Source organism: Anastrepha obliqua, chromosome 4 (assembly GCF_027943255.1).
Source record: "Anastrepha obliqua isolate idAnaObli1 chromosome 4, idAnaObli1_1.0, whole genome shotgun sequence".
Lineage (NCBI taxonomy): Eukaryota > Metazoa > Arthropoda > Insecta > Diptera > Tephritidae > Anastrepha > Anastrepha obliqua.
In genome coordinates, this window is record NC_072895.1 from 116,095,801 (window position 1) to 116,121,106 (window position 25,306).

The following is a 25,306-nucleotide window of genomic DNA, read 5'->3' on the forward strand; positions in this document are numbered from 1 at the left end:
GGAGTGAGCTAACTTGAGAAGGCGAAGCATCCCAGCATAGCTGGTTGTGCGCTGGGTTTGGGACCCGCCACTAAAAAATCCCCCCCCCCCCCCCCCCCAAATTCTGCACCAAAATACCGAGTTAGAGCCACAATTGTGTCTTTAAGTCTTTGAGAATTTTTAAAAACAGAACTGATTTCCGGCGGCATTTAAAAAATTGTATTTATTATTCATAACTTCTAGATCCTCTACTGCGTATGCCAATCAATAGTTATGAGCTCACATTTGTATGTATTTAATTAGAATTTAAAAAAATACTCTCGAACTTGCAAGACCCTGTTATCGTTAATGCTGTTTGTGGTTATCAATGCAGCTAAAGGCAAATGTTTTGCTGACTTATGCAATAATTACTGGCGAGTGAAGTACAAGAAGTAAGCGTAGCCAGAAGTAGTTAACCGGCATCCGAAAAACACGTACGCGCAGCTAAATACAAGCGGCAGCGCATGAGCCCACGTGATGAACGCTGAATTCTGTCTAATGTAAGACGCACTTTGCCAAACTAAGAGGCCACCTTCAAATGACAGTTAGATTGGTTCAATGCTTCCAAGTCACATAGAATGATAAGGGTAGAGGTGTTGTCCACATGAAAATTCTGCATTTCTATTGGATCTTTTCGAAAATGGGTATAAAATGCGTGTGCCTTAAATACTTCTGAACAATACGGCAACATATAATTTAAGAATGCACTTTGCTCGCTAGCGGCACTCAAGCATGTGGTTAATATTTCTTATTTGGAGCTTTGGCGCTAGCACCGTCGCTAGCCTGCACACGCCACGCTGTTCCAACAGTGGTCCACCAGTGTGCGCGACGAATGGCCAGGAATATCTTTATTTCGGCAACGAATGCAAACTGAATGCGTATATTTACCAACAACAATTCCAGGGAAAACCGAGTGAGTGTTAATTTTTTTAATTATATTTTAAAGACTTCAAATAAAACTTTGAAATTATCCTATTTTGCAGTTCCCGTCAGGACGGACATGGAAAATTGTTTGTTCCATTGCTATGAAATTGTCTGCCCATCGGTATATAAACCAGTTTGTGTGCAGCAAGTGCCTGCAGGGCCGATAACAACGGTCGAGCATCCATGTCTAGTGAACCGACTGATTTGCGAGACTAAACAGCGTAAGGACGGAATTCTTATTTAATTGATATTTTTTTCTACTTATTTCAGTATTTGTGATTTTTACAACTCTTCGACTGATTTGCTAACTTATTTTCTCCAATAGATTGGAAAATCATTAGCGAAGGACCTTGCATCCCGGATTATAGATTCTCTTCTGCGACAGCACAAGATTACCAAACGTATGATCTTAGCTCTGCACCTTATGATAGCTCAGCTCAAGCTCAAATACCAACGCCACCTTCCTATGGATCTCACGGCCAAGATTACGATGTAGCAGCTCTTGTACCTTTACTTGGCAATGCGCCATCACCATCGTGGTACGGTGTTCAAGAAACAGATTATGCAGTGCCAGTTCTTGCTTCTATCTATGATCTTAACCCCGCCCCTGCGTCTTATGACGGCTCAGCTCAAACTCAAACACCAACGCCAGTCTCGTATGCAGCTCATGGTCAAGATTATAAACCACCAGATCCTGCACCTACACTTTACGCTGCACCACCAACATCAGGGTACGGAGATCAAGGCAAAGATTATGCAGTGCCAGCTCCTGCTTCTATCTATGATCTTAACCCGGCCCCTGCGCCTTATGACGACTCAGCTCAAACTAAAACACCAGCGCCAGTCTCGTATGCAGCTCAGGGTCAAGATTATAAAGCACCAGATCCTGCACCTACACTTTACGCTGCACCACCAACATCAGGGTACGGAGATCAAGGCAAAGATTATGCAGTGCCAGCTCCTGCTTCTATCTATGATCTTAACCCGGCCCCTGCGCCTTATGACGGCTCAGCTCAAACTCAAACACCAGCGCCAGTCTCGTATGCAGCTCAGGGTCAAGATTATAAAGCTCCAGATCCTGCACCTACACTTTACACTGCTCCACCAACATCAGGGTCCGGAGATCAAGGCAAAGATTATGCAGGGGCTGCTCCTGCTTCTATCTATGATCTTAACCCGGCCCCTGCGCCTTATGACGACTCAGCTCAAACTAAAACACCAGCGCCAGTCTCGTATGCAGCTCAGGGTCAAGATTATAAAGCACCAGTTCCTGCACCTACACTTTACGCTGCTCCACCAACATCAGGGTACGGAGATCAAGGCAAAGATTATGCAGCGCCAGCCCCCGCTTCTATATATGATCTTAACCCGGCCCCTGCGCCATATGACGGCTCAGCTCAAACTCAAACACCAGCGCCAGTCTCGTATGCAGCTCAGGGTCAAGATTATAAACCACCAGATCCTGCACCTACCCTTTACGATGCTCCACCAATATCAGCGTACGCAGATCAAGGCAAAGATTATGCAGTGCCAGCTCCTGCTTCTATCTCTGATTCTAAACCGGCTCCTGCACCATACAAAGCCTCAGCTCAAAATCAAACACCAGCACCAGTCTCGTATGCAGCTCAGGGTCAAGATTATAACGTGCCAGCTCCTGTACCTACACTTTACGCTGCCCCACCAACATCAGCGTACGGAGATCAAGGCAAAGATTATACAGCGCCAGCTCCCGCTTCTATCTATGATCTTAACCCGGCTCCTGCGCCTTGTGACGGCTCAGCTGAAACTCAAACCCCAGCGATAATCTCCTATGCAGCTCAGGATCAAGATTATAAAGCACCAGATCCTGTACCTATACTTTATAATGTTCCAAATTGGAATACGGCACCACGCCCATTTTCATACGCAGGTCAAAGTCAAACTTGCACAGCCTCAGCTGCTGCTCCTCTAATTAATTCTGTGGCGGACCAAAGTCCCATATCACCACCATATTCTTACGGAGTTATAGGCCAATCTAACGAAGTACCTGCAGCCCCAGCTCCTGCTCAGGCATCTTATTCTGGGTCAGACCAATATGCAGCACCATCACCGTTTTCCTATATAATTCCATTAGAAACAACAAAATCAGCTCCGTACTCAGACCCAAATCAGTATCAAGTACCTGCACCATCACATTTTGTAGTGCCATTACTCTTTGCTACTCCAGACAAAAGCTCATATCCATCACTACCGTATTACAAGTCACCACTACAGCCAGATCCTGTATCTGCTTCCTATTCAGTGCCATACCCATTTGCAGCACCACAACAAGCATCAGATGCTAATATGCAATCAACACCAACTCCAAATCCGTACGTTGCTCCAGTTCCAGATTTCGCAAATTATCTAAGAGGGAAGCTCGGACGATATCCGGACCCAGTATTCGATAACAGTTACTCAGAACTGGCAACAGCATTAAATATTGCACGACTTTTCCGGTGGCTGCGTTTGCCTTTCGGACCAATTTATTACCGGCCGAATTACATTCATATTATTTATAACGAAGATTAGATAACGGTCCAACAAGTAATTGCCATGTGTTACAAGTTATGACCCATAATGGGTGAAACGACAGAGTAGTAAATAAAAAAGATTAAATTAAATAATTTTTCTTGGTTTGATGTTATAAGGTTGGCCCTCACTACCAAGAAATCAAACTTTCATGTGAGAGATCACATGTTCACAAGTTCTAGTGACGAGGGCATTTCCAATACGGAAAGGTGCTCGTTAAAAATAATCGGAAACGGCCCACAAAATGGTAAAATTTTTTCTAATAGACAGTCGGTAATGAAGGCTCTAAGCTCTCTCATGGTCAGACTAAATTATTCGTAATGCCTGGATGATTATTCGGTAATGTGTAACAGGTTAAAGGCACGTCGCAGGAAACTGCAGGACTGATGAGAGAGCTAGACAGGTAACACATAAGGTGATCAATTTATGCAAAAAGTGAATGGGAGTTCCTTTAGCTACCTTCGGCTTTTTCTTGGGGTGGTGGATCTCGAGTCAGGTCTAGAGTCCAACGCTGGACGAGAACTCAACTTGCTAAAGTTGCTTTTCCAGCAACGAATCGATCGGAGGCGGTCGAGGCAGCTTCTGGTGCTAACAAAGTCCCATCCCCGTTAGTGGTGGGCTCTTAGCCGGTCACTAATCGTTGGAAATTCATGAGGAGATATCAAGTTTATAGGATAAACAGAACCAAATAGCTGGGCAAAGTTCGAACTAAATCGCCAACGAAGTTCATTAATCGTAATCAACCCAGCCTTACGCTGGCTCAAAGCGTAGAAAAAGTATTTAGCTACTACTCGTTCTCATCTGTTGAGTTCTAGTAGTTCCAGTTCCGAACTACGTATCGAAGAAGAAATGAGTAGGGAACTATTTGTATTCCTTCGCTATACGACTGCACCGCTTATATGTATGTATGTATGTGCAGAAATAGTTCAGCAAACAACCAGAAATTCGTTCGAACGCAAAATTTTTCCATTCACTAACTGATCTTCCATGAGCATACACGAAACTAATTAACTTTTGCATATTTTAAGGCTGAAGTGATCGCTAACTAAACTCGGTTTGAGGCTGTACTAAGCAAACAATCAAAAAGGCACTGTATTTGCTTGAAAACGATCGGCAAGCGTTCACACAGAAATACCAAGAAAGCATGCAACAATTTGAATGCCAGTGCATTAAAGAATTGCGTGCTGATGGTATTGGCAGAATGAAATGGTTTGTGTATTTGCTTTATTTATACCCACTATAAAGTAAACAGTTTTACAAACACTGGCGGCATTCAGTCATTAAGCTAAATACACACCAGGCAACCGTTGCAGCAACTCGGCCATGTTGAAGCAACCGTTGCCTCGTGTGTAGCTGTGTTGCGAAATGATTTTCGTGTTGCTGCAACCGTTGCCTGAAATATCAAATAAATTTGATTTTTGGGATAGGTTGCTGCAACCGTTGCTTCGTGTGTATCATTGTTTACTGCTTTTACTCGTTCAGTTCGTTGAACACAAGCAAAGAAGAAGGTTCGTGCGGAGTAAAATAAAGTGAAAAAGAAAAAAATGGCAATTGAAAATAATGAAAATTATGTTAATTTTATTAACGAATATAAAAATTTGAGAGAGCTGTGGGATATATATAAGTAGTGAAAAATATAAAAATAAAAATTTTAGAAAAAAAGCATACGAACAATTAAAAAATGAATACAATAAAATTGATAAAAATTTCAAGTCCGCAAAAGCGTTTCCTATTGCAAGATACCGCAAAATTATTGCCACTCTAATTTCTGCTGATATTGCCTCTCTCATTATGGTATCTTGTTTCGTTATTTTGGCCTTTACGAAGTCCAACAATTTTCTAAACAGGGCTTCGTCCATCCTCATGCAATTTTTATAGTCCGATGGCTCATTTTCCTTCAGTTCTTTCAGCAGCCTCTCGTTCGAAAATTCGATTTTTTTAAAAGCCAATTTTTGGACCAGATTTTTTTTCTCTTCTTTTGTTGTATCTCTTCTTCCTCATTTTCGTACAAAAGTTCGTCAATTATAATAAGAGAAGTAATTTTACACATTTTGTCGATCATTTAAAAAATTTAATTTTACGTATCTTCCGCTTGTACCTTTCCTGCACCACAGTTATACACAATACTGAGATTGAAGCAACGGTTGCGACGTGTTTCTTAAGCAAAGGCAACACGTTGCTGCAACCGTTGCTTCAACGGTTGCCTGGTGTGTATTTAGCTTTACTGATCGATAGGCAGGTCGCTATGCAGCAAGCGAAACAAAAATTAAATTTCCGCGTACAGTTTTGGAACCTTCTTATATTCTGTAAACTCACTCGTATAAACTATTAGTGGTGAGTGTTTAAGGCCGCTATTGTGAAGCTCTTGACCAGTTTTCAAATATTATATATTGATTCCGTTGAAATCTGGCTCAAGTTTAGGTGCAGAAAAGAAAAATGTGTGATTAGATACAATGGAACTCGAATGGTGGACGATGAAGGAAAGATACCTACTAAAAGGCCCATAATATTGGTGGTAGTATAAAAATTCTATGCAAAGCAGCGAAAATTACGTGGTGGGAAAGATACTTCACCGACATGATATTTCGTTCATGCCGGTGGATGAGCATCTCACCTTAATCTACATCAAAGCGAGTTTCTTGCCACACACACAGCGAGTGGATACTGCATCAACTACGAGATCCAATTTTTGATTTAACTTTCGATTCCATTGGAGGATTATTAGGCTAGGTTAGATTAGATTAGGGTGGATGCCTCTCTCCTTGAAAGTGGACTGGAGTTTCCCATCTAATTCTCTATGCATTGAAGCCACATCATCTCTAATAAAGTATAAAATATTTTAGATGACGGAGGACTCTAAATATACCAGATATTCAAAGTAGTAAGAGTTTAGAGAGTGATGTCACGTTCAGGCAAGAAAGTTTTGGAGAATTGTTAAGGATCTTAAAAAATCAAACTCATATTTTCGTCTGAAGTGAAAATGTTTAGCTGCATACTTTAAATTTATAAAGGTTTCTCGCAATATCTGTAATCATATATGCATTACTCACCTGCCACACTTCGATAAAGCTCTCTCACATATCGAATCCAACGAACAGTCCTCACCACCACCAATGGAATTGTAAACATTCTGATTAGCATCGAAACAATTACTGCAACTGCAGTAGGAATATTGTGAGCAGCAAAACGACGAAGCCACCTCAGCCTCATCAAGATCTGTAATATTAATGGAAAAATCACCATCACTATTCGAACAGCTCAGCTCGTTTTCCGTATAGTATTGCGCCGAATTGCTTTTGTCTTGCTCCGGTACAGGAGCGCTACGGCGGGATCTACAAAAAAACAAAAACAAAAAGTGAGAGTTCAATTCAATGCAATGAACAAATATATTTTCTCACCTTTTACTTCGTGTATCCACTGTCTCCACCACTACATTCCAAGTGCGATGTATCAGATAGAGGAGGAAGAGCACACGTGAGGTTTCGCCATTTGGTGGCGCCGTCGCTGGCGGCGTTTTACTGCGTTTATGGCCGTGAAAGTCATTGGTCGTGTGATCGCTGCGGCGTCGACTGTGACGCGCTGGCAATGTTTTGGACTTGTGCGGTGGCACGCCGCCACTGGAGTCTAGTGTCGAGTGATAGCGTGACTTTTGATTTCTGGGTGTTGTTGAGGCGCGCGCTGTGCCATTGTTATTGTTGTTGTTAAGACTGAAGGCAGTTGAGCCGCGATTGACGGCATGCGTTAGTGAATTGCCCATGTTTGATGAGGGAATGAGGCACAACTGGAAAAAAAAGGAAAATGACAGTTAACGGTGGGAAAACAAGAACTAAGGAGAAGAATAAAAATTAGAATAAATTCACATGCAAATAATTAAAGTGAAAAATAAAAATTGTAAGCTTTCAAGTAATTTATTCGCAAATAATTAAAGTGACAAATGCAAAAAAAATAATTCTAGCGGTTAATCAAAAATTTGTAATTTGTATACGAAATAGATTTGGTAAAAATTGATAGAAACTAATAATTTCTTATAAGTCTATTATGTACGCAACAGAAACAAGCAAAAAAAAAGAAAAAAAAAATTATTGACATAATCATTAACAAAATTTATTGCAAAACTCCGCTACCCAAAATTCATATAAATAACTGAAAGAGGCTGCTCAAAATAATACCGCAAATTAGTTAAACTAATTTCAGTTTCTTATAACTCTGTTTTAAATACCTACACATACGTACATTTGCTTTTATTAGTGCTGTAGTTCTTTTTACTACTCACTTAAACACTTTGACCGCCTTTTTTAAATACCCATTAAAATCGACACAAATGCTGAATGCTGGCTGCCTGACGCCGGGCAGCAACTCCCCACCACTTCTTTCACTCATTTTAGACGATATATCTTGCAAATTATGTACCCACAATGGTGAGTGATGAAATTTAAGCCAAGCTTACCGGTTGAGTTGCTGATCTTCGCTATTCAGCAACTTCTTTATTTTCGTAATTTTTTTTTTTTTTTGGTTAGTTGTTTGCATGGATTTGTGCATATACGTAGTTGTAAAGTGTATGTATGTATGCAGCCTTATATTTGTGCTGCTGCCTTAATGGCATTTATCTCATTGTTTTTCATTTATTTTATTGTCTTTCATTCTTTTGCCCCCTCCCCTTTCACACTCTGGGCTGTCCACCTCATTTGTCTAGCTGTCTTCATCATCACTCTGCCCGTTCATTGTTCTATCAATTTCGTAATCATTTGCTGCCACTGCTGTTGATATGCAAATATATGCAATTTCCTTTGGCTAAGCTTGACTGCTTCCGAAGCTGACGTACTTTTAACTACAGTGAAAACTGAAAAGTGTTTGTCTGATAATAGCTTTTATTGCTTTGCATTGAAGTGCTTAGAGTTGAGCGAACTAATAGAAAAAAATCGATCAGATTAGTGATGAAGGTCCTAAATGTAAAAATGTGATAGAAGCCATTTCTCATATCTATTGATAGTGCCTTCCATGCCATTTTTTCTCAACTAAATTGAAATACTCAACAGACCGTCCTAAATAACAGAATACCCTAGCTTCAAGTTCTTATTGGCTTGAAAAGCGATTTTGAAAACGATTCTTAAATAAATAAATAAATAAATAAATATTCAAAGCAGAGACCGTTGAAAGGCCTACAACTTGTATGTAGTTGAGACTCCCTCAGATTAGATTGGGCGATTGTCTCTCGCTTGACACCAGCTCTTTGTGATGCTGTAAGACAGTTGACAGTACCGCGTTCTCTTAAAACCAAGATTCATGTATCTGAAGTCTCAAAGTTCCTTCAGAGCATTCGACTGAAGGCTGGAGTCCCTCGCATAGTTACTGTCAGACGCTGATAGAAAAATGTTGGAAGCTATACTTCACATCTCTGGAAATTCTACTGAAATCATTCCAAGTAACAATCTGGCTAGGCTTAAGTCAACCACTCTCATAAAATCCCGCTATTCAGAGCTAATGTAAAACTAAAGATATCTCCATAAATCAAAGAGAGTGTAGTCAAGGCTTTCGATACAGTCAGCCATTCCACGCTACTAGATGATATTTATCACACACGACACTCCCGCCAGGGCTGAAGCGGTGGTCCGCAAACTACCTGAGCGGTCGGCACTCGTCAGTGATTTTTCGAGATCAAACATCAAAGCAGAGGAAGATTAAGCAAGGTGCACCGCAGGGTGGTGTCCTTTCTGCCTTGCTGTTCAACTTCTACATCTCAAAGCTCCCCCAACCACCAGTGGGAGTTTCCCTGATCTCATACGCTGACGACTGCACGATAATGGCGTCGGGCAATGACATTGATGGCCTGTGTTCCAAAGTGAACAACTACCTCACCGACCTTTCTCGTTTTTTCACTGCGAGGATCTCCAACTTTCCCCCACCAAGTCCACGGCGACCCTTTTTACCACCTGGACAAAGGAGGTCAAGCTGTCCTTAAGGTAAAAGTCGACGACACACCAATTCCGACGGTAAATAACCCCAAAATTTTGGGTGTAACCTTTAACAGCTTGCTCTCCTTCTCTGCGCACACAACCGCAATTACCACTAAAGTCCAAAATCGCAACAAGGTCCTCAAATCACTGGCCGGCAGCACTTGGGGCAAAGACAAAGAACTGTTGCTTTCGACATTTAAGGCAATTGGTGGGCCGGTTCTAAACTATGTTGCGCCTGTCTGGTCGCCTGGAACTAGTGATACGCAGTGGATAAAGCTACAGACATGTCAAAATACCGCCATTCGGACAGCGACCGGGTGCCTCCTGATGTCTCCCATTCAACACCTACATAACGAGGCACAAATGCTCCCATTAGTGGAGCACAACAAACTGCTCAGCAAGCAGTTCCTGCTAGGATGTTACCGCAGGCTTCACCCCTACAGACACCTGCTTGAGCCACCTCTTAGACTACGCTGCCGAAATACAGGACAAAACTGACCGCAACCTACTGGACCGGACAGTATTTACACAGTCAATAAACGACATCCACAGGGAGACCGTCACCACCTTCGGAGTCCAACCACCACCTATTGCAGATGAAGAGCTCCAGCTTCCCCGTGAGACTCGTGTAACACTGGCACAACTACGTTCTGGATACTGTAGCAGGTTAAACTCCTACATATCCAGAAACGAACCCGACATACCAAACACATGTCCGGCATGTGAAGGTACCCCGCACGACACTAACCACCTCTTCACATGCCCCCTTAAACCTACTCATCTAACACCCCTCTTCCTCTGGACCCAACCTGTCGTAATAGCATGTTTCCTGGGCCTACCCCTAGATGAGCTAGACGAAGAGGACCGGTGATATGCCTGCACTGACAGGGCTACCAATGCTGTGAAAACAACAACAAGAGTCTAGTCCACTGAGCTTTTCTCTTACCCACCTGCTGCTCTAAAACTCGCTGCATTCTGATTTCTGGAATACTCTCTGAGAAGCTGAAAATTTTGCATTTCTGCTACATATCCAACGAGCTGAGCAAACTCCCCGCGTCAGTGATAAAATAATACTCTTCTCATTAAAAACTGGATACTTAAGCAGACCTTTGCGTTTTGTTGCATGAGATTTTAGCGAAAATAGTGTTTACGGTTAGAGATTAATTTAGAATTCAAGTTAGATAATGTTTAACTTTCTAAAACTATTAAAAGTGATGTTATTCTTAAAATAATTCGTTTAAGACTGCCATCTACTCCAAATTATTTAAAAATTAAATAATTTATTGGAGTATAGGCTGCCACCTTGTTTTTAAATTGTTAAAAAGTAAAAAAAAGAATAAAATAAAATCAGAAATAGATATCAAATATGAGATAATTTTCCAAGCTTCAGTCCCATTTTTTGTAAGAGGGTTGGCATTTTTCAATAATTTTTTTATTAAAATAAAATCAGAACATAGATATCAATTATAAGATAACTTTGATAGCTTTAATACAAATTTTGTGTAATAGGGCTGCCACTATTTTTCGATAATTTGTTTAATAAAATAAAATCAGAACATAGATGTCAAATATAAGATAACTTTGATAGCTTTAATACAAATTTTGTGTAATAGGGTTGCCACTATTTTTCGATAATTTGTTTGATAAAATAAAATCAGAGCATAGATATGAAATATAAGATAATTTTCCAAGCTTCAGTCCAATTTTTTGTAATAGGGCTGCCACTAATTTTCGATAAAAAATTGGAAGCTTTAATCAAAATTTTTTCAATAGGGTTGCCATCGATTTAAATTACATAAAAATCAGAACATAGACATGAAATATAGAATAATTTAACAGCTTAAATCACAATTTTTGTAATGGTGTTGCCCTTAATTTTTGAATTTTTTTTATTCATTTAAAATCAGAACAAAGATATGAAAGGTAAGATAATTTGGCAGCTTAAATCAAAATTTTAGATAGAGCTTTCACTAATTTCCGATAATTTTCTATTAATTAATTATGAAAAAATTTAATTACAATATGCGAAGAGTACCAAATGTAAGTTTCTAAATAAATTTGTTTGAATAGATTAATGCTTTAGATTCCCGAGATAATATGGTTGCCAACAAGGTTTAATTATTTAAAAATTAAATAAAGTATTGCTTGATGGATATTAGATTACAGATTTTTATAGCTCCATTTCCGAATAGGTTTAGAATAGGGTTGCCAAATTTTTTTTAATACAACCTTTTTTGTTTTTTAAATAAATATTTTAGGAGTGTAAATAAACTGCACTGCCTTCTTACTATAGATACCAAAGAAAATATGCTGAAAAAAAATTCAATGTGTGATAAATAGATATAAAAAAGCATGGCAACCTTATAGCGTGAAGCCTTAAGACCAATCGTTAATATGAATGAATCACATTATAATTCAAATATACTTACTTACTTAGAAAAAAATGCATTTTTTAGCAAAATTCGCGCTATCACGAAAAGGTTAATAAAAAAACAAAATTCTTGTTTTTTGAAACTGTTTCCCTAAAATATTAAAATATTATTATTAAAATGAAAATTCTCTTCGTACTAATATTTTGTGATCTCACTTCTGTTCAGCAATAAATCAGCAAATTACATTGTTCATTTTATTTCTTTGTCGCTATTTTAAACTCAATTTAAAGTAATCTTCTTCTTCTTCTAACTCTTGGCTGTGCCTGATCAACCGGACAATTATTTATTTATTTATTGTTAAACCGCTCTTAAGCGCACAAAATAATAATACAAAACTAGGTATCTGGAGGGCACTAAAAAATTTAATCATTAATAGAAAATATTAAAACTATCTTACGAGACCGCTTGGCTACCAGGGCCTACGTTGCTTCGCTAATAAACTTTCTTCAATAGCTAAATAATTTTTATAAGTGCACGTAAGGAGAATGCACTTTTTCTTTTAATCATTCCTCAACTTCGCGCAAGCCTATGCAACAATCACCATTTCGCTGTCTCAAGTGTCCAACTGTCCGTTTTGCGCTGTCAACACACGTACACACACATATACATACTAGCATACAAATATTTGCTTGTGTAGCTAACTAAGCTTTAACCAAAGTGAATAGACAATTTAAGATTTTTGTTTTTCGTATGTATGTGTGTGTAACCCATTAAAATATGCGCAGAAATTTGAAATTGCTGAAATGGTAAAATAATATGTAGATTCTTTTTCAATTACAAATGTATTTAACTATTTAATTTTTATCAACACCATAGCAAGTCCCAGCTATAACTATAGCTTTCTTCTTCTCAGCTTTCCAATTCCACCTTTTCTAAAAACCAGTTTTGACAGAAATTTTATTTTTTTCAATAACTTTAAACTTTTCCGGTGCCTATTAGCTTTTGCCTCAGCTTGCCCTCATCCACCCATTCGCATTGACCATTGCGCTTATGCCCCACTTATCGGTCGACCTTGCCACAGCCGTAAATTTGCATTTTCTTTGTTTTGCTTATTTCATTGCTTCGTCAAAGAAAAATCCACATCTTTGTCTCACTTGGATTTTCACCACACATCCATTCATTTTCTATAATTTTTCTACATTTGTCTTCTTTATTATGCAAATAAGCCGCTTAACTTTATATGCGAATGCATTCATGCTTATTTAAGCCTTTTTTAACCAAATACATATGTATGCGTGTGCGTCTATAGTTTGCCGAGTGCCACGCGGCATGCAAATATGTTTAGTTGGTGAAACTATCGGTTTGACTTTTCTCCCACTCATAGCGGCAGAAAGCAGGCGGAGTTACTATTTATAATGGATATGTTAAACAGTTAAAAAGTTTCTATTTCCAATAAAAGAGTTTGACAAATATTTTTCTGTTAAATTGAAAATTTATCTTTATGACTCAGTGGTGCTACTGAGCATGGATGGTGGTGTTGTAATGCTGATTTCTTTAAGATCCATTGATGTTTTTAAATTAAAATTAAAACAAAAAAAGCCAAGTGGGTGGCAGAGTTGATAATGAGTAAATAAAAAACAAAATTGTTAAAAAATTGTTTTCAATTAAAATTACACAGCGAAAAACACCACAACCCCAAAATTAAGAAACTAAGAGGTATTAAGAGAAGTGAGGCAATTTTCCCTGATTAGCCAAAGGAATCACTGACACATTAACAGAATCACGGAAGTAAAAAGCTACAACCAAGCGACAATCAGGACTCTGAACTCGATGATGGTGCACTCGAAACTGATTGAGGAATGCCTTACTTCACTTTCAATCGCAGCCGAATTCTTTGATATAAGGCTGGTCACAGCGAAATTGCAGTTGTTGCGAGGAGGATGAGGTGAATAGACAGGGGACCTGTGAGGTAAATTCTCCGCGAAATGTGAGGATTGGAATCTCCTGAGAGATTGGTCTGTTTCGGGAAGGATGGGCTTCACGTGAACTCAGTGGGTAAGCGAGCGCTGGCTAAGTACACAAACTTGTGTGGTCGCAATATCATTCTTGCCGCAAGTAGATCGATGGCACCCGAGGGATTTTCTAACATTAACAAAGTCTCAGCTCTCGAATTCGCTGTGCGCCCTTACAGGACACTGTGCGCGAGACATGCATGCTCTGAGACTGTGCATTACTTCGAGTCCCTTTTGCATCAGCTGTATGGAGGATGAGGTGGAATCATCTCAGCATTTTCTCATTAGCTGTCCTGTGTTCGAGGGGCTAAAATGTAGGCTTCTTAGCTCTTATTTCTTTGCTGCACCTGCTGATATAGCAGGTTTTGATATTTAACGACCTGACGAGCTTCATTAGCAGCATAGTTCAGTTAACACAACCGAACTCATACTCGGTCGTCATACTCAAAGTACCCTCTCTTTTCTTCTGTCCTATTAGTTCCCTACTCCTTATTTTCCCTGCAATGGTATTACAAAGTACGAATTTGATTTCTTGTTCCAAGTGTGCCCCCTCTCTAGGCAACCAACTCAACTTAACCTATCTTAAAAGCATTTTAAATTGCTAATTTGAATTCTCTCACTTGTTAACAAGTGCTGCTTTGGACCAAGTAGGCAATTGAGTAGTAAAGTGTTCTCTCGACGCACAAAAATAACGTTCTACAAGACTCCCATCATGCCCGTCCTAACGTATGGCGCAGAAGCTTGGGCGATAACAACATCCGATGAGGCGTCCCTTGGCGCAGCGAATAAAGACCCAGCCGCTTCGTTAGCTGGCGCTGATTAACATAAGAAAGAAGCGACTGACGCGCTTTGTTAAGCCCGACCAAAATCGCGTAAGCGGTTATCGCGCCAGTTAAGATTTAAATTATATGAACAAGCTTGATTAAGTGAACAAGCCTTGTATGAATTAGTTCACTCACCCGTATTGTACTATATTTAATATCTTAGCCTCGTTTTCAACAATTTTTTTCCTCATTCAAAACTCGTCGCCGTATACCGCAAGCACTTTTCTGATTATTTTCATTATCCATATATAATGCCCTGAATTATTTGTCTATATATATCATCATTTGGCAATTTGTTTATGCAAACAAAATTTAGATTAGAAACTGTTTACATTTCACTTTAAATTGAATACTTAAATCCCCTCATTTCCATCAACTCGAATATAATTTTTAATAAAATTCGTATCACTACTAACTGCAAAATGAGTAACCAAATTATATGCATTTGGAGCAAGATTAGAGTAAGCGATCAATTGCAGAAGTGCGCTTATCAATCATCGACGTCACTGTCGTATAATCATGTTTCTACCATTGGCAGCTGGCAACTAACTGTCAGAAGATATGACACAAGTCGCATGCGAAATTGAGGTGGTGTTGCAAGCAATAAAGATGTACGCTTAGATAGGCTAAAGACGAAAAAGTGACTAAGCACATAAGCACTGACTAAATAGGGGTTTAAAATGTAGCAAATTGAGGCTTCGGCAGACATAACAGTTCCAGTTCAGCAGCGATGAATGACTGCCTGTAAGTGTGACAGCAAACGCTCCAATATTTAATGATTATACAATCGCTCACTAATAATACCAATCGAGAGGCAAAAGCTTGCTAAGACTGTCAATGCTCAAAGCAAAATGGAATAGAAAACAGAGTAGCTGGCATGAAGCTAGCAGCACTCCATGGACGTGCGAGTAATTGAAGAAAATTTGCGGCAGTAGTTATAGAATTATTTTCCAATTGCTACTGAATGCGTGAGGCATTTAAATATGCGCTCGTATGCGCTCGTATCTAGAACAATTGTTGGAAAATAAAAGAGCAGCGATAAAAATGGCAAAAATGCACTGATTGCTGCAGAGAAAAACTCTCACGTGAATACGAGCAAAGTGTGCAACGGCATTCGCTAAAAGGCTACTCTGGAAACGGGCCAAATCACTTGACTCGGCTGGTGGTTAATTTGAATTTATTACATTGAAAATGTGTCGAACAACACAAATGTGGGAGCCCATTTTACAAGTGCGCTACTCTCTGCGGGCGGTAAATGGCTTCGGTTCTTGATATGCATTGAAAAATACAATAACAACAATATCAATATGATGTTTGCACCTCTAACCAGTGCATCCTAGTAGTCAATTTAGTCAGCGTTAGCAGGTGTGGCAGCGGTTATGGCAACGCGCTGCCAACCGTAATTGATGTTTTCGCACACACGCAGACGTACACACACACACGCGTGCGCATGAGCACAGATATATAGTTATTATGATAAACGGTATTGCTGTTCTCTAGCCATGCAGCTGCATCCTGTTCTAGATGTATATTTATTTTTTGTTTAGACCAATTTCAGGTTATCTTCGCCACGCCACATTGGTGCACGTGCCTTGACCCACGGCAAACCGATCGCTAAGTTTCGCGCTTCAAATAATGAACGGTTTATTTAAAGTGGGGCGCGCCAAAAATGGAGCTGCTATATGCACATAAATAAATGCTTACACATATTTGTAATTATGAGCGGATATTTATTCGATGCAACTTCGTTTGTAGAGAAAAAAGTATAACAAATAGGGGAGCTCCGCTTTAAGATTGAAAATCTTTAAAAAGTCACGAAATTCTGACGATACTTTTCTTTGAAATTTGACTATTTGGGATTCCGTGAACAGGCAAGCGAAAGGTGGGCTGTAGGTACGCCACGCACGATAAAGGGATCCAACGCTTTTGAATGGCGCGCACGCTTCTACTACAGGCAACCTTATCATATGATTCTTTGTCACTAGTCACTGCCGATTGGGAATGCATATCAGTAGAATGAATTTTCCATTACAAAATTTTTAGCGCAGCTGCTGTAATGACGTGGAAATCAAAATCCGCCTTAGTTCGGTCGAAGTTTAACTACTTCCAGAAGATGGAGAAAGAGAGCCACTATAACTCAATTCGCCCAGATTAGCTTTGAATGAGAAAGCGTAAGCTTGAACTTCAACCTCAAGGCCTTTTGTGCCTTCATGCAAACCCAGCTCTCTCAATAAACCTTAGGCTGTATTAGGCTGAGGGTATGTGCCTTTCTTCTGGCCGCATTCGGCCGAGATACCTACTTCTTCTTCTCGCTATGCCATCACATTCGAGAAGCAGATGCGTTGCAGTTTTCAGGGATTGGTTGCAGAAACGACAAGAGTAAGTGGACCATATCCCAAGATGCATGATCTGTGAGCATTCTCAGTTTGCTTTGGATTACATCTCATCCGGCAAAGGCTTCGCAACACAGTTTGGAGCCGGCTTACGTCTCGTCACCTTAGCTCTTCGCCTTTCAGCTGTCTTCAAGACATCTGCAGACCAGTGTAGAGTGCACCCTGGGAGTTTCCTTTCAAGAGCAGGTGTACTCCAGCGTACTTTATCGTCAAGTTCGATCTTGAATTTCTTCTCAAATTTAATGACCATCCATGTGGAGCTGGGCAAGTGGGAGCTGCAGGCTCAACGATATCACAATCTAAGATGAGGAGAACACTTTTCTTTTACTAAAGTATTTCCTAGCCATATTAAATGGGATGCGCTTGGCTGGTTCCGGAATAACTATGTGAAGTGATGTCAGTTCGACCACCACCTCCATCGTAGATGTAGCGCAGGTGTGCATCACTCCTCCATTGCTAAGCTGTAAAACGTGGTCATCGATAACCACGTGACCACTCAGTTGGTTATCATCGGTATAATTATCGTTGTGCCCAAGAAGTGTATAGTATTTTTTTATAATTTAATTAATTTTTTAGTTACTACTTAAATAAGAAATGAACTGAATTTTTTCTTCAGCTGCATACTGGACATAATAACTTGTGTGTATACACCAATACAACTATCTGCCCTGCCCATCAGCTCTAGTGACCCATTTCTCCAATGCTGTGAACAGCTGCATAGGAAAAAACGAGTTAGATGTTACTGTGCGCGTACGCTTTTAAATGTTTCTATTTATTATTTATTTTTGTACAACTCATTTTTTTTTCTTATGACGACATGCTTGGTCAGTTCTCCAGCTTTTCAATGCATACTCATTTAAGCGTCTGGCACCCAGTTAAAAATGCTGCCTACCTAAACCTAGATAATAATTTCCTAACTGGATGTCATTTTTTAGATTATTTTCCGAGATATGATTTATTACTTTGACCTATTATGATTCACTTTTATATATAAATATAATATATACACTTTTTTTTAATAAATATCTATATATGTATGTACGGGTAGTTATATCATAAAGATTTTGCTTTGCGTTTCGCTGCTCCTGACTAAATGTGTCAGTGCTGTATATACAGGGTGCATACGTTGTTGAAGAGACACGCTGTTATCGTCGCTATATATCCAAGTCAAGAAAACTCGAATTTTCTTAAGTTCATAAGGTTTGCCGTGGATTGGAAGCATCAGGCGGCGATGCAGAAACTGTTGCAAAACGCAAATAACACAAGGAACGTTCTGACACTGTCCTATCTGCAGATTTGATTCAGCAAGTGCAAGAGATCATAGACAAGGACCCTGCGAAACCAATGAGGGCCTTTGCGAAGAAGCTTAATGTTTCTGAGGCTCTTATACGTCGAGTTGTCCATAAAGATCTCCGGTAGAAATCCTACGTTATGCGCAGAAGACAGTTTATTTCGGAGAAAGAACAGCGAGTTGCGCGATCAAAACGACGTTTTAACAAAATAAGCACCCTAAAGCGCGTGAGATGTTATGTTTTTTTTTCTTTTGTCGAAAAAAATGTTGACCAAAACCAAAATACTAACCAAAGATATGACACATAGCTATATTCTAATTTTACAGAGGTTCCTTTTGTCATGTTTACGAAGTTTCCATCCACTGTTATGGTTTTAGGTAATGAGAACAACAAATATGTGTCATGCCACCACACTTTTTAATTGAATAATTTTGAGTGAATTCTGCTGTATATATCGAGGTTATAGAGGCAGTAGTGAAACTCTGTATTAATAGTGTACGCCATGATTGTCCATACATCTTCCCGCAAGATTCTGTTCCTTCACACAAAGCGAAAGCGACACAAGATTGTTATTTTATTGTCAATTTGAATAAGGAGCATTTTTCGGGACCCGGAACGAGGAGAATATATTTTTTAATACAAATAAGCAATTTTTTTCTTGCAAAAACCAGTTTATTGGATTCCAAGTGCTACGAAAATATTTAAAAATCAAGAAAAGATCCTTCCAGGCATATCTCGAGAAATATCCCCTTAGCAAAATGCACTTTGATTTTCTTCTTTCAGATGATTGTGTCTCGAGTTATGACATACACCTCAAAACAACTTTTTTCGAAGTGCTTCCGAAAATTTAATGCCACTCGTTATATTAGCCATATTTTGCAATGGAAATTTAATTTATTTCTTAAAACTATTTTTTTTTTGAGGTCAATGTTAGAACTTTCATCATAATAGCTATCATAATAATTTGAAATTTCGTCATTTTGTTTTTCCAACACGCAATTTTTTTTATAAAAGTTAAGGCTTTAGGTTAGGGTAGGTTATGGTGGTAGTCGGTCTGCCCGACCAACGCACTTAGACCTTACAGGTCCGTTGTGATACCACTGTGCTGCACGGGAACCTCATTTACCTTCCTTCGTGGAACAATTTTGTGGCTCTTATGAAACGTAATATTGATCCCAACCCCACGCCAGACAGCTCTGTAAGATAATTAAAAAAGTATTTACCTAGACAACCTGCTCTGATTTTAGCTAGGGCTGGACAATTGCAAAGGAAGTGCAAGAAACAGTTGATTCTTCCTCTTCCTCATCTCTTCAACTTCTGTAAAATTCATAGGAGAAAACTCCTAGTCTTGAGGAATGCCTGCCAAATAGCCAGTGACCGGTTAAACAAGCCACCTTCGAGACATTGTCTCTTGAGAGACTAAGCAATTCCTTTGTTCTTTTCTTGTTTATTTGCGGCCCTAGTACCCTAGCTGTAAGACACGTATCTTCATTTCTCCATGACCTTTTGGCCTCTTGGATAATATTGTTTTTTTATTATTAGTTTATCTGTGGCCATGGGTATTCCATTGGTATTTTTATCGCTGAGCAGGTGAAGAGTAGTACCTTTTCTGGCTAGCTCATCAGCTTTACAGTTTCCCTCAATATCTCTGTGCCTCGGAACCCAAATAAGGTTGACCATGAATACGACACTAATATCATTTAGGGCTGCCCGGCATTCCTGTGCAACCTTCGATCTGATTATAACCGCATTCATTGATTTTATGGCCGCTTGGCTATCCTAGAATATATTTATTGTGGTTTTTGTTAAGGCTTTATTAACTCTGTGGATAAATGTGCACACTTAAACTTATGTCGATCCCGCATCTCCGTAATAACAAACTAAGTGAGCAAAGAATCAGTTAACTACAGTTTTGCAAGTCATCCAGTGCAATCAGTGGAGAATGTCCGTTGGATTAGGTGCATTTGAGCAAAATTTCATTCCATTTATTTCCTTACACTACTTTACTTTTATTTTATTTTTATTTTTCTTCTTGTGACATTTAGAGCTTCTTAGACTGCTGTGACTTGCTTTTGCCACTCCATGCACTTCTGTTTCTATTTTCGTTTCACATATTCAAAAACTCTTCAGTCTCTTTGAAGTGGTGTAAGATGTTCACAGATGATGCGCTAACCATTTCTGTGATTTTTAATTCAAACATTCACCTTTCCCAACAGTTTTCGACTTCTTCAGCAGTACCTGAGAATATCGTTTGATTCGGAGCGCTGGTCTATGCTTAGCTTTAATTAGCATTGGCTCTTATTAGTTATTGTTTTCCTGTAGAATAATGCCTTTAAGTAGATGATATCTATTTCATGAGGATCTGTGGTAATATTTTTATGCTAACCGAGGTCCTCGTAGACTACATCACGTCACCAAACTTAATTTTCTTCTAGTTAATGGTTTCTTCCTAATAGACTTGCTTAACTGGCATTATCTCGAAAGTTAATAAATCGATTTGACTAAAACTTCGTATTTATTATTATAGGTATTGAGATACCAAGTTGCAAAAATATCATTTTTCCTGCTCAAATATTTCCGTTCAATTCCATTTTATAACTTTTTTTGAATCTTGCGTTATAAATAAAAAGATAATTACTTTTTTTTTAATTTAACAATCTGATCTTATGGGCTGTGAGCCTCTTGGAAATTAACTCATTTCTAATCTCTAAAAAGCTCAATGACCTGAAGACTGTTGGCTAACTGCATCAGTTGGTCTTATACCTAACAAAGCTGTGGAGTTTAAAGGAAGAGAAAATCTATTGATGGACTTCAAGCATAAATAAACTAAAAGGTGTGTTTAGTGACTTTTTCAAAGGCTAAATGCATTCAAAGCCTTTTTGTGTGGGAGCAAAATATCATAACTAACTAAACTAAAAATATTAAGACAAAAATGTAGACATCTTTAGTAAGGTAAGCAATCGTTTTTGTGTGCATACATTTCTTATTCATGTTAAAAAACTAAAATTGCGTTTTATATTAACTTTGCAAATGTCAGCAATTAGTTTCTTTTGTAAATATCTAAAAAATTTAATTATCATGGTGGCAATTGCTAATTCATTCAAATCATTGAAAAGTATTATTGTCTGACATATGCAGAGAAACTCCTCCAAAAAAGGAAAAATACCTGCCAAGACATGTTTGTCCGGCGTTTACTTATATATTCAAATTATTACTCTGACAGCGCCAACAGTTGATAGATATAACAAAAGCAAGAAAAAGTATAAATTATGACTGTAAATGTCAGCGGATGTTTGCCTATACGTTTATGTATATAAGTATATATTATATATAAGCAGAGGCAAACAATGACAAATGATGTTTATAAAAACGCAAAAAATGCAAATTTCTCTTTTCGAGCAAGAGCATAAACAGCTTAAAGCTATTGTAAGTAGCTGAGTCTGTTTGAATAATAAATAGCGAATGCTGTGTTGTCAGTATAAGCCGCTGACTAGACTGATGTGCTAAAATCGAAAATAAATATGCAATTTAAAGAACAATACAACGCACAGAGAATGGAATGTTCGTATAACTAAAAATTATAAGAAAAAAGTTAAGATAGAGGCAGTAAAAGCCACAACTCAGTTCCCGATTAAGCTGTCGCTGTCAGCAAAGATTCATTATGAAAAAGTGCACTGGAATACATAAGTACTTACACATCCGTTAAGCAATTTCAAAACAAATGCTGAAATGCAGATAAAATTAATTAATTATCGAAGTCACAAATCAACTGCATACATAAATTCATTAAGCCAACTGGTTTGGCGTTGGCAATACGAAAGACTCAAGCCGCGAACCCGTAGAGGTTTGTGTATGTATTATACTGTTACTTTAAATGAATATGTCTGGCTTGCAAACAAATGCCCGAGCAGCAGGATATGGCAATGGCAGCAAAGTAGCCAATGTTGCATTTTTTGTTTTTGTTGCCAATTTGTTGCGACTCGAAATGTTGCACAACCTATTTATGTTGTATCGCTGAGCTGGTTCTGGCCGGCGTTTGAAAAGTAGAATTGGGTCAATGCTTTGACACAGAACTTATCTTACATATGGGCGAATATGCGTGTGTGTATATGTGTGTGTATGAAAACCAATTTAAGCTAGTCAAAGTGATGCAGAAAAGAGGTCATTATTACTACTCCATTCGCATGCAAGACGGCCGCAACAAAAAGTGTTGTAACACACCACAAAAAAAAAAGCAAGAAGTTACTACATAACAAATGTCTCGCCGTGGAGCAAAGTAAATATAGAGGAAGTGTGTAAGTGTAGATTCGAGCAGTGAGAGAAACTAAAATAAAAACTCTTCACATCTTAGTGGAATAAAGTCGCAATACATGGGAATATGTACGCTAATAACTACGCACAGAATGCTCCGATTTGCAAGTGGTTCTTTGTACCTTAAAACTAATATCTCCTGGAAAGTTCTGTTTGACATAGATTGCGTGAAGTTACAAAAGAGTTATTTTTATAAATCAAGTGTTAGAAAATCATAAAATTAATTTTCAAACTGCAATAAATCTATAACGACTCAACCGATTGGTGTACTGGTTATAGAATCGCTCTACATTAATTGAATCGATTAATTATTTCTTATTACTATTAGAATTTTGAAAACAAAACGAAGAATTTTTTGAAAGACTATTTTTTCTGTGTTTTTGTTGTTTTTGTAGCAGTTCATCAAGCCCTGCCAGTGCGGTGTGGTCACCAATCATCATCGTCTGACTCATCTAACGGTAGATCAAGGAAACATACTGTTTCGACGAGTTGGGTCCAGAGGGAGAGGGGTGTTAGAGGAGTGGGTTTAAGAGGGCATGTGAATAGGTGCTTGTAATCGCGCAGGGTGCATGCCGGACATATATTGAATATGTCGGGGTCGATTACGTATAAGTAGGAGTTTAAACTGTTAGAATCTCCAAAATGTAATTGAGCCTAAGTTGTGCGGGTCTCACGAGGCAGCTGAAACTCTTTGTCTGCAATGGGTGATGGTTGGAGTCCGATAAGGATATTCCAGAGTCGAGAATTTAGGCAGGTAGTAAGAGACTCTCGATGATTGTCATTTAATTTATATATGAATACTGACGGACCGTGTCTGGTCCTGAATCTTATCACTGCAGTCGAAGAGATATCGCATGACTCGCCTGGAAGGTGGTTCTAGCAAATGTCTGCAGGGCTGATTCTTACGGTATTCGGGGTCTGTGATTAGTTTTCCACTAAATGGCAATGGAATTCACTTCAACGATCTCTAACAAAATCCAACCTTTCGTATAGTTTATAACTGATAGCAATAAAGTAGGCCGCTCGTAACCTCTACGTCTACTGAGCAACGTCTCGTCAGCTACACTGACAACCACTCAGCTATTAAGTATGACTCAGCCATCAAACGGTCTGAAAAGTAGACATCAAGCGTAGAAGAGTTTTGAAAGAGCTTTGACAGAGTTCGCCTCGCAATGTAGTGTAGTATAGGTCTGTGGATGATCTAAGAATTATTCCATGTCACAGGATAGGTCTCTAACTAACTTCTTGAATGTATCGACTTATATTGAATTTCAGTGAGAAGCTAATTATCTGAGTTATTAGGGGAATATTTTGCGGAGTAAGGGGAATATTTTGCAGAGATGGTTTCAACTTAGCAAAATAATAGTGAAGAAGTTTCTCCCACTTGCATGTTATCCTTCACCATGCTTCTAAATATGATCTCAAAAACCCTGATATTTCTCTTCAGTCGTTAGCCAGCACTAATTCCATTCTTTTATCGTTGTGCCGTCAATAAAACAAATTTTAAGCAATAACTAAGTTCCTCCACAGGTTGTATAGAGCTTCTCGTTCTTGTAAACCTGAATTCTCTTCAATTATAATTAAATAATTATTCAAAAGGAAAACTACCAGGCAGGTGGAAAAAGGAATAAGAGGCTTTCGATTAGAGAATAACGACCAACACTAGCTAATACCGTTCGTATTAACCACTTCCCCACAGCTATCGCTCATCAAACCTTCTTGACCTATCAGCAAAAGACAGAATGTTGGCTACTTATGATTGTGTTAACCACTTCTTACTGCACTGAGTAAACAGAATGAAACTTCATTAGGAAAAAACGTTCACTGCAATTTGTCAGCCAAGGAGATGCTGGAACTACAGGTCTGATTTGTGATTTCTGGTGTTTTTGTTTTTAAATAATTCGTCTGCATTTAAACTACAAAACGCATTTTTTGAGCCACTTTAAATTAATACTTTATTACAACAAAATTCATTGGGCTATAAAATTTCATTCCCGCAATTTTCCTAAAAATTCTGATTCAAAAGTGTGAAATATTTAGAAAAAATTTTTGAAGTTTGAAACTTGAATTTATATGGTTGGTTTTTATAGAAAAATGAACTAAGTTATCATACAAAAACTATTAAAATTAATTGAAAAACCAATAAATTCTAAAGATTTGTTAATAACGCATTCTATATCGCTGTATAAGACTGTACTAGCGGTCATAAATTTATAGTTGGCTATCTTTCGCACATAATGGGACTTCTCCATACCTTTATGGAGTGTGGCAACCACCGTAACCTATCTTTCGCACTTGAGGCCACCACTCTTGCCATGCAATACCGGATTATAAGCTGCGATTGGTGTTGGTTAATTGTCGGTATTTCAATCAAATAAATATCTGGGTGAATCACTAATTGCCTGTAGTCAGTATTTGACATTGATGAATGCGCTTATTCAGTGCAGGCAACATCCGTTCGAAGCAGTCTATACAGCCTATGTATTACTTTATTTAAAGTGCAAATCTTTTCGATAACATTTAGTACAAACATATATTAAAATATTTTTGATTTTTATTTTTCTTGTATTTTTCTATATTTCTGCATCCGCAGCCCACTTTCAGCGAACCGCGCATGCGTTAGTAACCTAAATTCTTATCACGTCCACTTGGGCAG

General features: G+C 38.6%; 2 protein-coding genes across 2 annotated transcripts; one reads left to right on the forward strand and one right to left on the reverse strand.

Moving 5' to 3' along the window:
• Window positions 1-683: 683 nt before the first annotated feature.
• LOC129244878 (uncharacterized) lies at window positions 684-3,562 on the forward strand. The gene is made up of 3 exons (XM_054882772.1): window positions 684-931; window positions 1,002-1,163; window positions 1,268-3,562. The coding sequence occupies exons 1-3, from the start codon at window positions 751-753 to the stop codon at window positions 3,490-3,492; spliced, it is 2,568 nt and encodes an 855-aa protein (XP_054738747.1). The 5' UTR covers window positions 684-750; the 3' UTR covers window positions 3,493-3,562.
• Window positions 3,563-3,793: 231 nt separating this feature from the next.
• Window positions 3,794-7,249, reverse strand: LOC129244379 (uncharacterized). The gene is made up of 3 exons (XM_054882000.1): window positions 6,891-7,249; window positions 6,543-6,824; window positions 3,794-3,887 (listed from the first exon to the last, which is right to left on the reverse strand). Exons 1-3 carry the CDS (start codon window positions 7,247-7,249, stop codon window positions 3,794-3,796), a joined length of 735 nt encoding a protein of 244 aa, XP_054737975.1.
• Window positions 7,250-25,306: the final 18,057 nt, after the last annotated feature.

Bases quoted from the DNA above. Each gene is read 5' to 3' on its own strand.
- LOC129244878 (XM_054882772.1), top strand. From the start codon at position 751: ATGTGGTTAATATTTCTTATTTGGAGCTTTGGCGCTAGCACCGTCGCT. The intron at 932-1,001 runs GTGAGTGTTAAT...CCTATTTTGCAG, and splicing joins ACAATTCCAGGGAAAACCGA to TTCCCGTCAGGACGGACATG. The intron at 1,164-1,267 runs GTAAGGACGGAA...TTTCTCCAATAG, and splicing joins GATTTGCGAGACTAAACAGC to ATTGGAAAATCATTAGCGAA.
- LOC129244379 (XM_054882000.1), bottom strand. From the start codon at position 7,249: ATGGGCAATTCACTAACGCATGCCGTCAATCGCGGCTCAACTGCCTTC. The intron at 6,825-6,890 runs GTGAGAAAATAT...GTTTTTTTGTAG, and splicing joins GTGGATACACGAAGTAAAAG to ATCCCGCCGTAGCGCTCCTG. The intron at 3,888-6,542 runs GTGAGTAATGCA...TTACCTGTCTAG, and splicing joins GCTTTATCGAAGTGTGGCAG to CTCTCTCATCAGTCCTGCAG.